Source organism: Crocodylus siamensis, chromosome 4, assembly GCF_052110815.1.
Source record: "Crocodylus siamensis isolate JL-2025a chromosome 4, ASM5211081v1, whole genome shotgun sequence".
Lineage (NCBI taxonomy): Eukaryota > Metazoa > Chordata > Crocodylia > Crocodylidae > Crocodylus > Crocodylus siamensis.
Genome location: NC_143398.1, coordinates 180,730 through 193,831, shown reverse-complemented (window position 1 = coordinate 193,831; position 13,102 = coordinate 180,730). Strand labels below are relative to the sequence as shown.

Here is a 13,102-nt window from a genome sequence, read left to right as displayed (position 1 = left end):
ACCAAGAATATATCCCCTGGCTCCTCGAGGCATGAAAAGTAGAGTCCTCAGTGCTGTAAAACTGCCCCAAAACAAACCCTGCACCCTGCAGTGCTGAAAATGAGGGTTTGGGCCTTAAAGGGACAGTGCAAGGAAAATACAATAAGACACAGCAGCCCTTCGCCCTAGCCAGAATAGTCAGCCAAGAATTTAGGAGGGCTCCGCTTCCACTGTGGTCTTTCCACGGAGCCTGCCTCAGTGAGAGCTTCAACAGATGACGGCCCTGTCAGCCTGTCTGGAGAATCTGGAGAATCAACAGCAACACTTCCTTCTGACGGTGATGGAAAAGGGCTTGAGTTGGTGGAAACCAGTAGGCACTTCCCCAATGACTCCATGTCTGTCGGTGGTGGATTGGTGCCTGGAGATAGCTCAGGTGTTGGGTTATCAGTAGGAAACCACCCATGCAGCTGGCCCACATGATGTCTCCAAACTTGTCCGTCATCAGTCTGGACTGTATATGATACGGGTCCTGTGGTGCTCACAATTTTAGATTGAGCCCACTGTGGGCCTGTCCCATAGCTCTGAGCAAACACAGTCTCTTGTGGAATATAAAGACATAAGGTACCAAGGCAGAGTCCAGCTTCTTTTCTTTCCTGACCTGCATGTCTCGCACAAGGTCTCGGTTAACATAGTCATGGCATATCTTCATAGTTTCATAGTTTCTAGGGTCAGAAGGGACCTGAGCAGATCATCAAGTCCGACCCCCTGCCATGGCAGGAAAAAGCACTGGGGTCAAACGACCCCAGCAAGGTGTTCATCTAGCCTCCTCTTAAAGACCCCCAGGGTAGGAGCCAGCACCACTTCTCTTGGAAGCTGGTTCCAGATCCCGGCCACCCTGACCGTGAAGTCGCGCCTCCTGATGTCTAGTCTGAATCTCCCCTCTGCCAGCTTGTGACCGTTATTCCTGGTCACTCCTGGCAGCGCTCGGGGGAACAGGGACTCCTCCAGTGCCTGCTGGTCTCCCCTGACTAGTTTGTAGCAGGCCACTAGATCCCCCCTCAGCCTTCTCTTGTGAAGGCTGAACAGGTTCAGGTCCTGTCGCCTCTCCTCGTAGGGCCTGCCCTGTTGTCCCCTGACCATGCGAGTGGCCTCCTCTGGACCCTCTCCATGCTGTCCACATCCCTCTTGAAGTGCGGCTTCCAGAGCTGGACGCAGTACTCCAGCTGTGGCCTGACCAGTGCCGCATAGAGGGGGAGGATCGCCTCCTTGGACCTGCTCAAGATGCATCTGTGGATGCAGGACAAGGTGCGGTTGGCCTTCCTGACCGCGTCCCCACACTGCCGGCCCATGTCTTGAGACAATGACCCATAAGAAGCTCTGATGGGCTAGGCCCTGTTGTAGGGCAAGGAATTACAGGTTGAGCAAACAGAAATCTGGCCAGTCTGGTAGGCCAGTCTCCTACAACAATCCTTTTCAGTGCATCTTTTGTAGTCTGCACCATTCACTCAGCTTGCCCATTGGTCTGTGACCTGCGAGGTGCAATGGTAACACTTCAGATGAGGTTGCAGCTGGCAAAATCTTGCAAATCTGCTGAGGGGGATGCACTGCCATTATCAGAAACAATAGTGCTGAGCACCCCATGGGTTGCAAACAGCTGACGGAGAGCTGCGATATTGGCAGTTGATGTAAGAGTTGAGACAGTAATCACTTCAAGCTATTCTGAGTACTAGTCAACCACAATTAAGAAGTCCTTACCTTGGAAAGGGCCAGCAAAATCAATGTGGATGCATGACCAGGGTTCCTTTGTCATTTCCCGCATGAATACTGGTCCCTCTGGTGGATTATGATGGGTTGCTTGACAAGTACTGCACTCCCTTTCAACACTTTCTAGGTCATTGTCCTTACCTGGCCACCTTACATCACTTCTAGCCAGCGCTTTCATCCTGACAATGCCTGGGTGTGCTGCATGCAGTGATGTCAGTATGATTTGGCATCCTGTTGTTAGGATTATGACATGATTTCCCCAAAAGAGACAACCCTTGTGGGCAGACAGCTCATGCTGACATGCTGAAAATGGCCTGAATTCCTCAGCCAATTTGTCTGCAGGCCAGCCCCTCCGCACCCAGTTGCAAACATGGCAAGGATAGGGTCTTTTGCAGTCAGCCTTGCTACCTGATCAGCCTGCAGAGGGGCTTCTGGCATGGATTCCACCATGGGGTCTTCCGCTGGTGAGGGAGTAGCACAATCAGGTATTTGCAGTGGTAGGCGGCTTAATGCAACAGCATTTGCAATCTTTTCCCCAGGTTTGTACACAAGTGTATAGTCATATGCATTTAGCATGATGCTCCAGCATTGCTTACAGGAAGACAAAATAGGAGAAGTTGACTTGTCTGTAGTAAAAAATCCAAGAAGGGGTTTATGATCCATTCAGATTTTGAATTTTAACCGTAATTGTGAAATTGTTTTACTCCTGCAATGATTGCTGATGCTTCTTTATCAATCCATGCATAGTTCTTCTCCGTTGAAGTGATTGTTCTTGGGTGAAAAGCAATGGGTGCGTCCGTGCCGTCAGGCAATGTGTGACTGAGGACAGCGCCAACACCAAGCGGCGAGGCATCACAAGTAATGGACAGTGGCTTCCGCTCATCATAGGGAACAAGGACAGAGTCTGATGTCAGCAACTTCTTGACTCCCGGAAAAGCTTCGTTGTGCTGGCAAGTCCACTTCACTGAGCTCCTTTATCCAGTAAGCGATGAAGGGGCTCTGCTATGGTGGCTTTGCCTTTCAAGAAGAAGTGATAAAAACTGAGAAGTCCTAGGAATGCTTGAAGATCCTGTCTGCCTTCTGGTACAGGGGCATCATGTCCTGCTTTTACCGTCTTCAACTGGGTGAATGCCACAAGCATCAATTTAATATCCCAGAAACTTGATACTGGAAACTCCCAGGTGATGACATCTCTCCTGTTTTACTTTCTCAGATCTCTGTAAAACTTATCTGAGTCTCTCAGTGAGTTTCTCTCACATTATGGGATGCTGCTTCAGCTGCCAAGGCTTCTTTTGTGCAGTAACCAAGGTCAAATTTGGTTCAGAGAGCAGGCAATGTTGGATTGCTTCATCTTGAACCCCACCGACAAGACGGTCATGAAGCAGACTATCCAGGAGATCACCAAGCTCACCAAATTCAGCAAGGCAATGGAGCTCAGCCAGGTAATCCGCTACGCTTTCATTGGCCTTTTGGTCTCGTTTAAAAAAATGACATCTCTGCAGGGTAACAGATGGCCTTGGGCAAGAACATGTCTTTAGCAGGGCAATTGGTTCAGCATAAGACTTAGTGGCTGGTAAGGCAGATGCTGGGAGGGAGCGAACAGTAGGAAATGTTTTGGCCCCACAGACTGTCGGGAGGATCGCACGCTTTTGTTCTGGGTTTTCCACTTTATTGGCTTCCAGGTAATAGGATAGCTTTTCCGCAGAAGAGTCCCAAGAAGCCGGGAAATTCTTCTATATGCCCCCATTTGGCCATTTTAACTAACGTCAGCCATAATAGAGAGGGGGGGGGGGAAAAAAAAATACTTCCCTCTGATCACAAAAAACAACCGGGTCTCAAAATGTTGTCCCATAGTCTAAGGGTGTCTTTAGCAAGCATCCCATCCTCATTGCCAGATGAGGTGCTGTGAGTTCAGCAGCTCACTCTGGACACTGCTGTGCTGAACTAACAGTATTTATTATTATACCTCCCTGGGATCACATCCAGGGTGGATCTTAACAGTTGCCCTCGTATGTCTGCAAGAATTACAATTGCTCTGTCCCTGACCCTGACCCAGCCCAGTCCTGGTGAGTGAGAGGAACCAAGACTATGTCCCCTGGCTCCTCGCAGCAGGGAAAATAAACTCCCCGGTGCTGCAAAACTGCCCCAGACAAACTGATCCCTGCAGTGCTGAACACGAGGGCTTTGGCCTTAAAGAGCCCGTGCAAGGACAATACAATAAGACACAAAGTGGGGGGGAGTCCTTTTCCATCCTAGAGGCAGCACAATATACAACAATCACACAGGAAAGACGATCATCTTTACAGCCAAGCAGGATACACAGTGACAAGAAACACTCTGTAGCACAGAATGACTTGTGAGTTTTGGATGTGTTACATTGTTGCAATTCTTCTTCCTTTTGTTAACTCCCTGCTTTTCGTTTTGAAATGAGGTTGGCAACGTCTTTAAGGCTTGACATGCTTCATGAAACCCTCTTGCACAGCTCACCTGTACAACTCACGAGCTTTAGCTCACACTTAGTAAGCCGGAGAGGGTTTTCTAACAAAAGAAACTTCTCTGCCTCTTCTCCCTGGGGAGAAGACCTGCTACCGCCTTGCTGTGTTTGCAGGGCGGGGGGTATCTCATTCAGGAGCAGAACTATTCATCCTATGTTCCAGCCATCTTCTTTCACTGAACCCCTTGTAGTGTCTGCACTGATCTTTGCATTTGTGGTCCATGCAGCTCTCACTGTGGTATTGGTGTAGGCCGATAACAGGCGGTGCAGGATTTCTGAGACCCTGTGAGAATCATCTGTACATTTTTAGCTAGATTCTTTTGACCTTTGTGATATTTCCAGGGATGAAAGGTCAGGAGAATCACTTTCATCTTGGTATTTTCAAGCAGCCAGGAACGGCAGTTTTGTGAAACAACTGGACCTGATGTTATTTTAGCCCTGGAAATGGGTCTCTGAGGCACTGAAACATTTATGACCGTGCATACAAAAAGCACAATGATCCGAACTGACTGGGAGACTGTTTGAACTCATAGTAAAGGACCAGACTTCTGCCATCGGGGACTTTCCTACCACTGCTGCAGAGAGAGCTGACTGTGCGATAGCTGAGCTCTCAGTGCAGATGCTTTCCCTCCTCATCGGGACTGGGTAACATTGAGGGCTCTGTAATAAAGCCTCACTTTAGGTAACAGTGGAGACGGGGGAGCAGATAGTGCGATGCCTCGTCACCTATAACGGAGCACATATTTATCTCCAGTTAAAAAGAAACCGTAAGCTTTACTAATAAGCTAGTGATCCAGGCACAGGTGGATGTGGGCAGGGTGCACTGGTGCCCTTTGATTCTTGCTCCAACCAAAGTTTAAAGCCAACTGCCTGGCAGTGGCAGCAGGTCAGGCAATGCCGAGGCAGTTGGGTGACTCCATGGCTCATTAGCATCTACCTGATCCCTTCTAAACTCTTTAATCCACTGGTATTAATGACCCTCTCCTTTTTAACAGTGTTGACTGGGTGCTGGCTACAGCCAAGGCTGGAGATTTTGACTGGGCTGTGCCAATGCTGCTGCTGGGACTCAGCGCTGGAGGGCCCTGGTTAGAGGGTCTTGCCCCTGTGCTCAGGATCAGACCGATGCCACATTTAGGGTCAGGAAGGATTTTTACCCCATGGTCAGATTGATGCAGACTGAGGGGTTATTTGTTTTCCTGTGTAGTGGGGGGCACGGTCTCTACCTGAGACCTCTTGCGCATATATTAGCAACCTTTTACAGAAGCAGGACATTGCCTTCCCTGCTTTACCTGCGGTGGGTGAGGGTGTTATGTGGTTGTGTCAGGGTTGATGGTAGTTCTACAAAGCGCTTAGAGCATGGATTTGCGTAGGATGGTTTGGACAGGGCGGATCCTGGCTCAGGCAGGGGCTTGGGCTAGATGACCTCTGGAGGTCCCTTCCACCCCACTTCTCTGTGATCCCATGATTTTTTACTCTAGGTGCACCCCAGGGGTGTTCCCCTTATATCCACCCCTATACCATGTGATTCGCTTTGACGATGCTCTCATTCCCAGGCGGGGCTCCCGGCTGTTGCAGCGTATTGTTCAACACCCGCTGTTCAGCTATGCTGGCAGATCTGGCAGAGCTGGGGCATCAACAGCTTTCCCTATCAGGAGTCAGTGCCCCGTAGCGCACAGTGATCAAACATCTTTCTTCAAACCAAAATATGCTTTACTAGCCACTTGCCCATCACAAATGACCGGGGGAACACACGGAGGACCCCCACCCTGCACCACTGCTGTTTCCCAGGAACAGGGTGGGGGAAGGAGGGGGAGCTCGCATGCAGCAGCCACCACCACCACCCACAGTCTGGTGCTGCCACCGCTCCACATCCAGCACCACACAACCTGCCCCCCAACTCTACGTCCAGCCCCGTGCACCCCCACACACCCCACTGTTCTGCGTCCAGTCCTGCTCCAATCCCCTCCCCCTGCTGCTCTGCATCCGTGCCCGTGGCCCCCCACCCCTCTGTGTCCGGCCCCGCACCTAGAGGTGGATGAATGTACACAGGGGCCTGGGCAAACACAACGTTGGATGCCCCCTCCCCCCATGGGAGCTGGGCTGTGGGGGAGGGGGACCATGCCTGGCTGGGGAGGGGGGTGGGGCACATGCCTGCCTCTTCTCCTTGCTCCCTGCCCCCCCAGCCCGCTGTGGGCAAACATACACACAGGCACACACAGGCTTTTACACAGACGGGTGCATGCTACTCTCACTCACTCTGCACATGGACCCACAGACACAAACATACTCTCCCTGCCATGAACACACACACATGCACACACATGCACACACACACACATGCACACACGTACAGAAGGGTGAGCACTCTACCCACTCATTCCCTGCACATCTACCCACAGACACAAACACACTCTCCCTCCTGCCATGAACACAGATGCATGCATGCACACACACACACAGACATGCGCATGCACACATGCAGATGGACACACACGCTACTCACTCAGGACATGGACACACAAAGACAAACACACTCCCTCCTGCCATGAACACATAAACACGCATGCATGCACTGGCACACGCATGTGCACACACACACACACACAGACGGACACACACTCCATTCACTCACTCTCTGCACATGGACACAGACACAAACACACTCTCCTTCTTGCCATGAGCACAGATGCATGCATACACACACATGCATGCATGCTTGCACACACAGACCCATGCATGCATACACACAGATGGGTGCACACTCTACTCACTCACCTCTGCACATGGACACAAACACACTCTCCCTGCCATGAACACAGACACATGCATGCACACAGACATGGGCACACACATGCACACACACACACACACACACACACAGACGTGCACTCTATTCTCACTCACCTCTGCACATGAGCACAGACATAAACACACTCCCCCTGCCATGAACACACACACATCCACTCATACTCCTGCATGAACACACACTGACACACACACATATGTGCACACACAGGTGAGCATGCACTCTGTTCACTCACTCTCTGCACATGGACACAGACACAAACACAGTCTGCCTGCCATGAACAGTCCCCCACGCTGATGCCCCTCACTCCTGACCCACAGCCCCCTGGCCAGTGCCCCCCGCACTCCCAACCCACAGTGGCCTGCTCCCACCCCGGTGCCCCTCGCTCCCAACCTGCAGCCCCCTTCCCCCAGCCCTGCCTGGGAGGAGCGTTGTGGCTCTGATTCATGCAGGCAGCAGTGGAGTGTGCCCGGCCCCAGACGGCTGAGGGGAGAGGAGGGGAGGCTTGTGGCCTCCCTCCCTGGGATGGGGCTGCAGTGCCCTGCAGGCAGCCTGGCCACAGCCCCCTCCTGCCCCGTCCTTCCCCCATCCCTGGGCGCCTGCATTACTGCCCGGCCACAGAGCTCCCTGCTACCCCCGCTGCTCCCCACCGCCATCCCCTTTCCCCGCTGGAGAACACACAACCTTTCCCCTCCCCTGCCCTGTTGCAGCCCCAGCCCCCACCCCTGCTCCCCTGCCCTGAGTCCAGGATTTTGTTGTGCCCGGGGGTGGGAGAGGGGGAGGGATGGAGGCAGCAGGGAGCCCCGCATGGGTCTGCACCTCCGCAGCTGCAGGCAGGCCGTGTGTGTTCCCCATCGCCTCCCCCTGCTCCGGCCCAGGAACAAAGGGAAACCCTGGACAACCCGCCCCCATGGGATCAGAGGGCTTAACGCAGGGGCAAGCAATTATTTTGGGCAGAGGGCCGCTTACTGAGTTTTGGCAAGCCATCGAGGGCCGCACGACAGGCAGCCAGGGGCAGATAAATATTAATTTTCTAAATTTTTTAGGGGCCCCTGTGGGCTGGATAGAATGGCCTGGCAGGCCACATCCAGCCCGCAGGCCACATTTTGCCCACCCCTGGCTTAAAGAGAGCAGGGAAACCCAGATGTATGGTAACCCTATATCGCACTTCCACTTGAGCAAAAGCATTATGCCCAGACAGACAGACAAAGCCCTTTATTATATTAGAATTTTTTCAATAGAATTAAGGCAGATCCTGGGAAAGGATTTTTTGGAAGTCTGCACACAAAAGGCCCGAATCTATTCCCCTTTTTCTGTATCTAAGGGGATTTAGGCACCTAGGCACAACTGTATTTCATCTTATTCAAGTTTTGAAAAGGCACAAAGGCATCTACTTTTGTGCTACACCTCTGCATCTGATCTGCAGGGCTGAGTCACAAAAATGCTGTGAGGGGGAGGACACACACCCGCTGTTTGAATGACCAGTTTTCCAGGGACTTGCGCAGGATGAAATAGCATCACACTTCAGCAGCTAAACCTACTGAGGTGCTGAATAGGTGCAATAGTATCCAGCCAACAATTAACATCTTACTAATCAGTTCAACCCTAAGTGTTTATCCGTTATTGCGGAGCAGCTCCAAATCTATCACAAAATGGTATCCGTGAATGCACAGTCTGATACTGGTGAGGAGAGCTGTAGAAAGGGGCCAAAGAAGCCTTGCTGTAGGATAAATAACAGCTTCTATCTGCCAGACCTACACAGGAGCTTACCACCTCCCCAGAAATTCAGCAACACAGAATATATTGATTCGCCCTGTGCAGAAACGAGGCCTGGATTTAGCATCGCAGGTTGGAGGGAGGATTTTTATTGCCAGGATGGACAAGCCACAGGCAGAGCTCCTCAACTCTGGGATCATGCTGAGCTCCTGAACCCTGAGATCATGGACTCTTGGAGAAAAAATCGTTATGTTCTAGGTATCTGTGGGCAGAAGTCAATTGATTTTCATGAAAACTGTAGCAAAAGAAAAGGTAGTAAATGAATGGCACACCCAGCCCCAGCTGATTAGCAGCCCCTGTCCCTGCAGGCTTCAGGAGAACCAGTTGATGGGTGCTGTTACCACCTCATCCCAGCTCTGTCCATGATCCCCAGGGGAATGCTGATGCTCTGAACGATGTCTCTTCTGGGCAGAAGAAAGAAAAACACTAACTGCAGGGGGAAATGGGGATGAGGAAATGGGATCGGGGTCAAAGGGCCCTCAACACGCAGGGGAGGATGGTGGGAGCTAGTGTTGGACATCATGAGGGATCGCAGTTGAGGATGGGAGGGTGGCATGTGTGGCGGGGAGCTGGAAAAATGCAAGGAGCCACTATTGTGTGCAATGACCTTGGCTTACAGCAGCACTGGAGCGTGTGACCTTCTCTTTTACTTTGTCACAGAAAATCACTAATTCGCTGCTGGGCTCTGTGTGTTGGGACAGGGTCCCGTGCCACCCCTGCATGCCAGGATCAGGCCCTGTGCTGCCCCAGCATGCCAGGATTAGGCCCTGGAGGCCTGCATGCCAGGATCGGGTGCCTGGGCATCACCACTCCCCTGCTGCCAAATTTTCAGACCAGATGACAAAGAGCCAGGGGCTGGATCTGGCCCACAGGCTGTGGGTTGAGCACCCCGGTCTGATACATCATAAACATAGGAACAGGCTGTCCTGGACCGCTGATCAATGAACCCACAAATCCTGCTCGGCCAATGCACCTTCAGCGACAGAAGAAGGGAGACTGCATGCCTGTTTTGCACGGCTGTAGCTGGATCGCTGTGATGGCACATGTGGCGGGTCACTTCCCACTTCCAAGCAACATTAGCCCCTTCCAAACAGAGGAGAAGCTGTAGGACTCCAGCAGCTGGGAGCACAGGGAGCTTCCCCTGACCAGGCCTCTGAGCTATCCCAGGGCTTTTGATGCAGTGAGGTCCATTCTTCCCTCTGTGTTGGCTGTTGAAAGCTGGTTTAAGCACTTCAACCAATGCTGGTTCTAGGTGCTTGGCTACCGATTTCTGCCAGTCAGTGTTTTGACTTTCTTTACATTTCAGTAGCAAACACTGCTTGAGCATTGTATTTGTTATTTAATTTACATGATCTAAATAGCTTATAGAAACTTTTGAGCCTTAAAATCAATTCATGAGACTCCCTTGAAGCAGCATTGCTGGGACCCGCTCTCTCACTCTGAGCGCTGCGAAGCTCCCCTGCAGGTAAAGAGATGAAATCTTTGCTTTGCAGCCCGTGCCCTTCAGATTCTAAGGGGCTCTCCCCTGCTTATTCCGAGTTCCTTCTGTGTCCCACCGTTCCCTCCTTAGCTTGCCAAGACAGGTGTAAAGGTTTAACTAAGCTCCACAGCCCTCAAGTCTCTGGTGTCTTGAACTATTTGCCCAGCTGACAGCAAAGCCAGGTTGCAATTGTCACCTTGCCTATAGGGAGGCTGATTACTACAGAGCCCTCAGTGCTACCTAATCCCGATGAGGAGGAAGGCATCTGCATTGGCAACTCCACTATCATGCAGTCAGCCTCAAAAAGACCCCAATTGTGGAAGTCTGGTCCCTCAGTGTGGGTTCCAACCCATCTCCCGGTCAGTTTGGATTTGGGGAAAGGCCTGGTGTGGTTTTTGTATGTGTGGTCATAAACATTTCAGTGCCTCCGAGGCGCATTTCTAGAGCTAAAATAACAGCAGACCCAGTTGTTTCACAAAACTGCAGTTCCTGGTAGCTTGAAAATACCAAAAAAACCTGATTCTCCTGCCATTTCATCCCTGGAAATAGCTCAAAGGTAAAAAGAAACTAGCTTAAAATTGATAGGTGATTCTCACAGGGTCTCAGAAATCCTGCACAGCCCGTTATCGGCCTACACTGATACCACAGTGAGAGCTGCGTTAACTACAAATGTAAAGATTAGTGCAGACATTACAAGGGGGGTCAGTGAAAGAAGATGCCTGGAAAATAGGATTGATAGCTCTGCTCCTGCAAGAGATACCCTCCTCCCTGCAAACACAGCAAGGAGGTGGCAGGTCTTCTCTCCAGGGAGAAGAGGCAGAGAAGCTCCTTTGGTCGGAAAACCCCCTTTGCTTGATTAACTGTGAGAGCTGAGCTAAAACCCACGAGTCCTACAGGTGAGTTTTGCAAGAGGGTGTCATGAAGGAGAATGTCAAGCCTCAAAAGTACTGCCAGCCTCATTTCAAAATGACAGGCACAGATTTAACAGAAGAATAAAAGCCAGTTACAGATGGTGCATCCAAGACAATATTTTAATTAGACAGGATATAGTATAGTTTTATAATTTACTCAAATGAAGCACTAGAGAAAATTATACCTAGCCCCCCCACCCCACACCTTAGACATCAACATCTTGCTACATCACTCATTTTTCCTCCATTTCCCCTTTTAAGGCCACTATCTGCAGATGGCCCTAACCAAATATGATTTGAGGAAGAGTTATGCAAAATAATATATTACATACATATATTATAGTTCATTTCTTCAGCCTCTTCCTCTTTCTATTCTTCCCTCCCCTCCTCAGATATGGCCTATGGGGGGATGGAGGGTACTTCCCAAGGAGGCATCACTGCCTACTTCCCTCTGCAGTCATTGCTGAGCCTTCCATATCTGGATGCCTTAGCGATGCTGGCAGTCCACAGAGTTTGACACAGCTTCACATTTTTAATCCCTCATTCTAACCCGCAGGGAACAGGCTGGGTGATACATGAACAAAGAGCAAACATAGGCCAGATGAAGCACAAAGCTGAAGCACATGGTTATGCTCTGCTTGACTGTGCAGGTCCAGACAGCAGTGACTCTGGATCCCAATGCAGTGCTGCTCAGACCCTACCATCAAGATGAGGATGGATGCTTCCTGCTCCACTTTGATGCGTGTTAACTCGGGCTTCCAATGATCTTCAACTTGGCAAAGCCGAGATGCAGGCTGAAGAGTGAATCTTTCCTCATTCCCTGTTCAAGTGAGTCTCCTACCTACACCCTCTGAGCTAACGGCCTGTCTGACTGCATGTTGACTTCAACCAGTCTGAAGGCTTTGAGCACCATAGTGACCTGCAAGCAAACACCTTTCAGGATGTCGATGACCGGGTAGGTCAGGTTCCGGACGCTGCACAGCACATTCAGCAGGAAGATCAGCAAGGGCTGCAGGATGCTGTTAAATACAGCAACCAAGAAGGGCTTCAACATGTGATCTCCAACCACCGTTAGCAGGCCCACCAGCAGGACCTGGGAGGAACAGAAGGATCTGGTCAGCAGCTTGCTTTGGCTGACTACAAGCATCAGCCACCAAAGCACTACATCTGGACATGCACAGTAACTGCTAAGTTCAAAAAGAGTCTGTGCAGACTAGTCCACCCATGAAGAGCCTCTTAATAGATCCATCAGACTTGACAGTATCTGGGATCAAAGGGTCAGCTGTGAGAGGGAGGAGAATGGCAGCAGGGGAGTGCAATATGCTGAGAAGGTGGAGAACAGCCAGGAGGGACCAAGAGACTGGGGGCCAAAGAGGAAAAGGTGGAAAAATCTCTACTGCTTCCAACCACAGAAAAATGCAGAGGACAGACGCATTTAAAGCCACAGAAAAGTTGACTCTTTTCTAGGTGCTATACAGCAGCGGTGAGGGCTGGAGTGCAACTTATCTTCCCAGTAAATCTTGGTTTTCAAACTTCTTGATTTATTAAAAGGGTCCTCATGGATGGACTAGTCTGCACAGACTCTGGTCCCTTCAGTGGGTGAGGGGAGAGAAGGGGAAAATCAGGAGTTTTATAGTTACTGTGTTGTAAACTTTTTTTCATCACCAAGCCTCATAAAACTCTCTTTTTTTTCCCTAAGTTAATTTTGGGTCATCCTATGTTCCAAGTGGCTTGGCCATCAGCTTCCTGAAGTGTTGCGATGGCTGGGGAAGACCTCCTTGTGGTACTTTTGGAAGTCACAAGAATTTTATAGAAAGCATAGAGAAGTAGGGCTGGAGGGGACCTCCAGAGGTCACATCTAGCCCAACCTCCTGCCTGAGGCAGGTTCAGCC

At 50.7% G+C, this 13,102-nt stretch overlaps 1 protein-coding gene across 3 annotated transcripts in view; it reads right to left on the bottom strand.

Moving 5' to 3' along the window:
* Nucleotides 1–11,312: 11,312 nt before the first annotated feature.
* LOC149865286 (uncharacterized) overlaps nucleotides 11,313–13,102 on the bottom strand; it is a 47,994-nt gene continuing 46,204 nt past the window's right edge. For all 3 annotated transcript variants that reach the window (XM_090041280.1, XM_090041278.1, XM_090041281.1), the window contains one exon: nucleotides 11,313–12,303. In XM_090041280.1, the coding sequence (XP_089897406.1) occupies nucleotides 12,052–12,303 (252 nt within the window). In that variant the 3' untranslated portion in view covers nucleotides 11,313–12,051. The remainder of the gene's footprint in view (nucleotides 12,304–13,102) is intronic.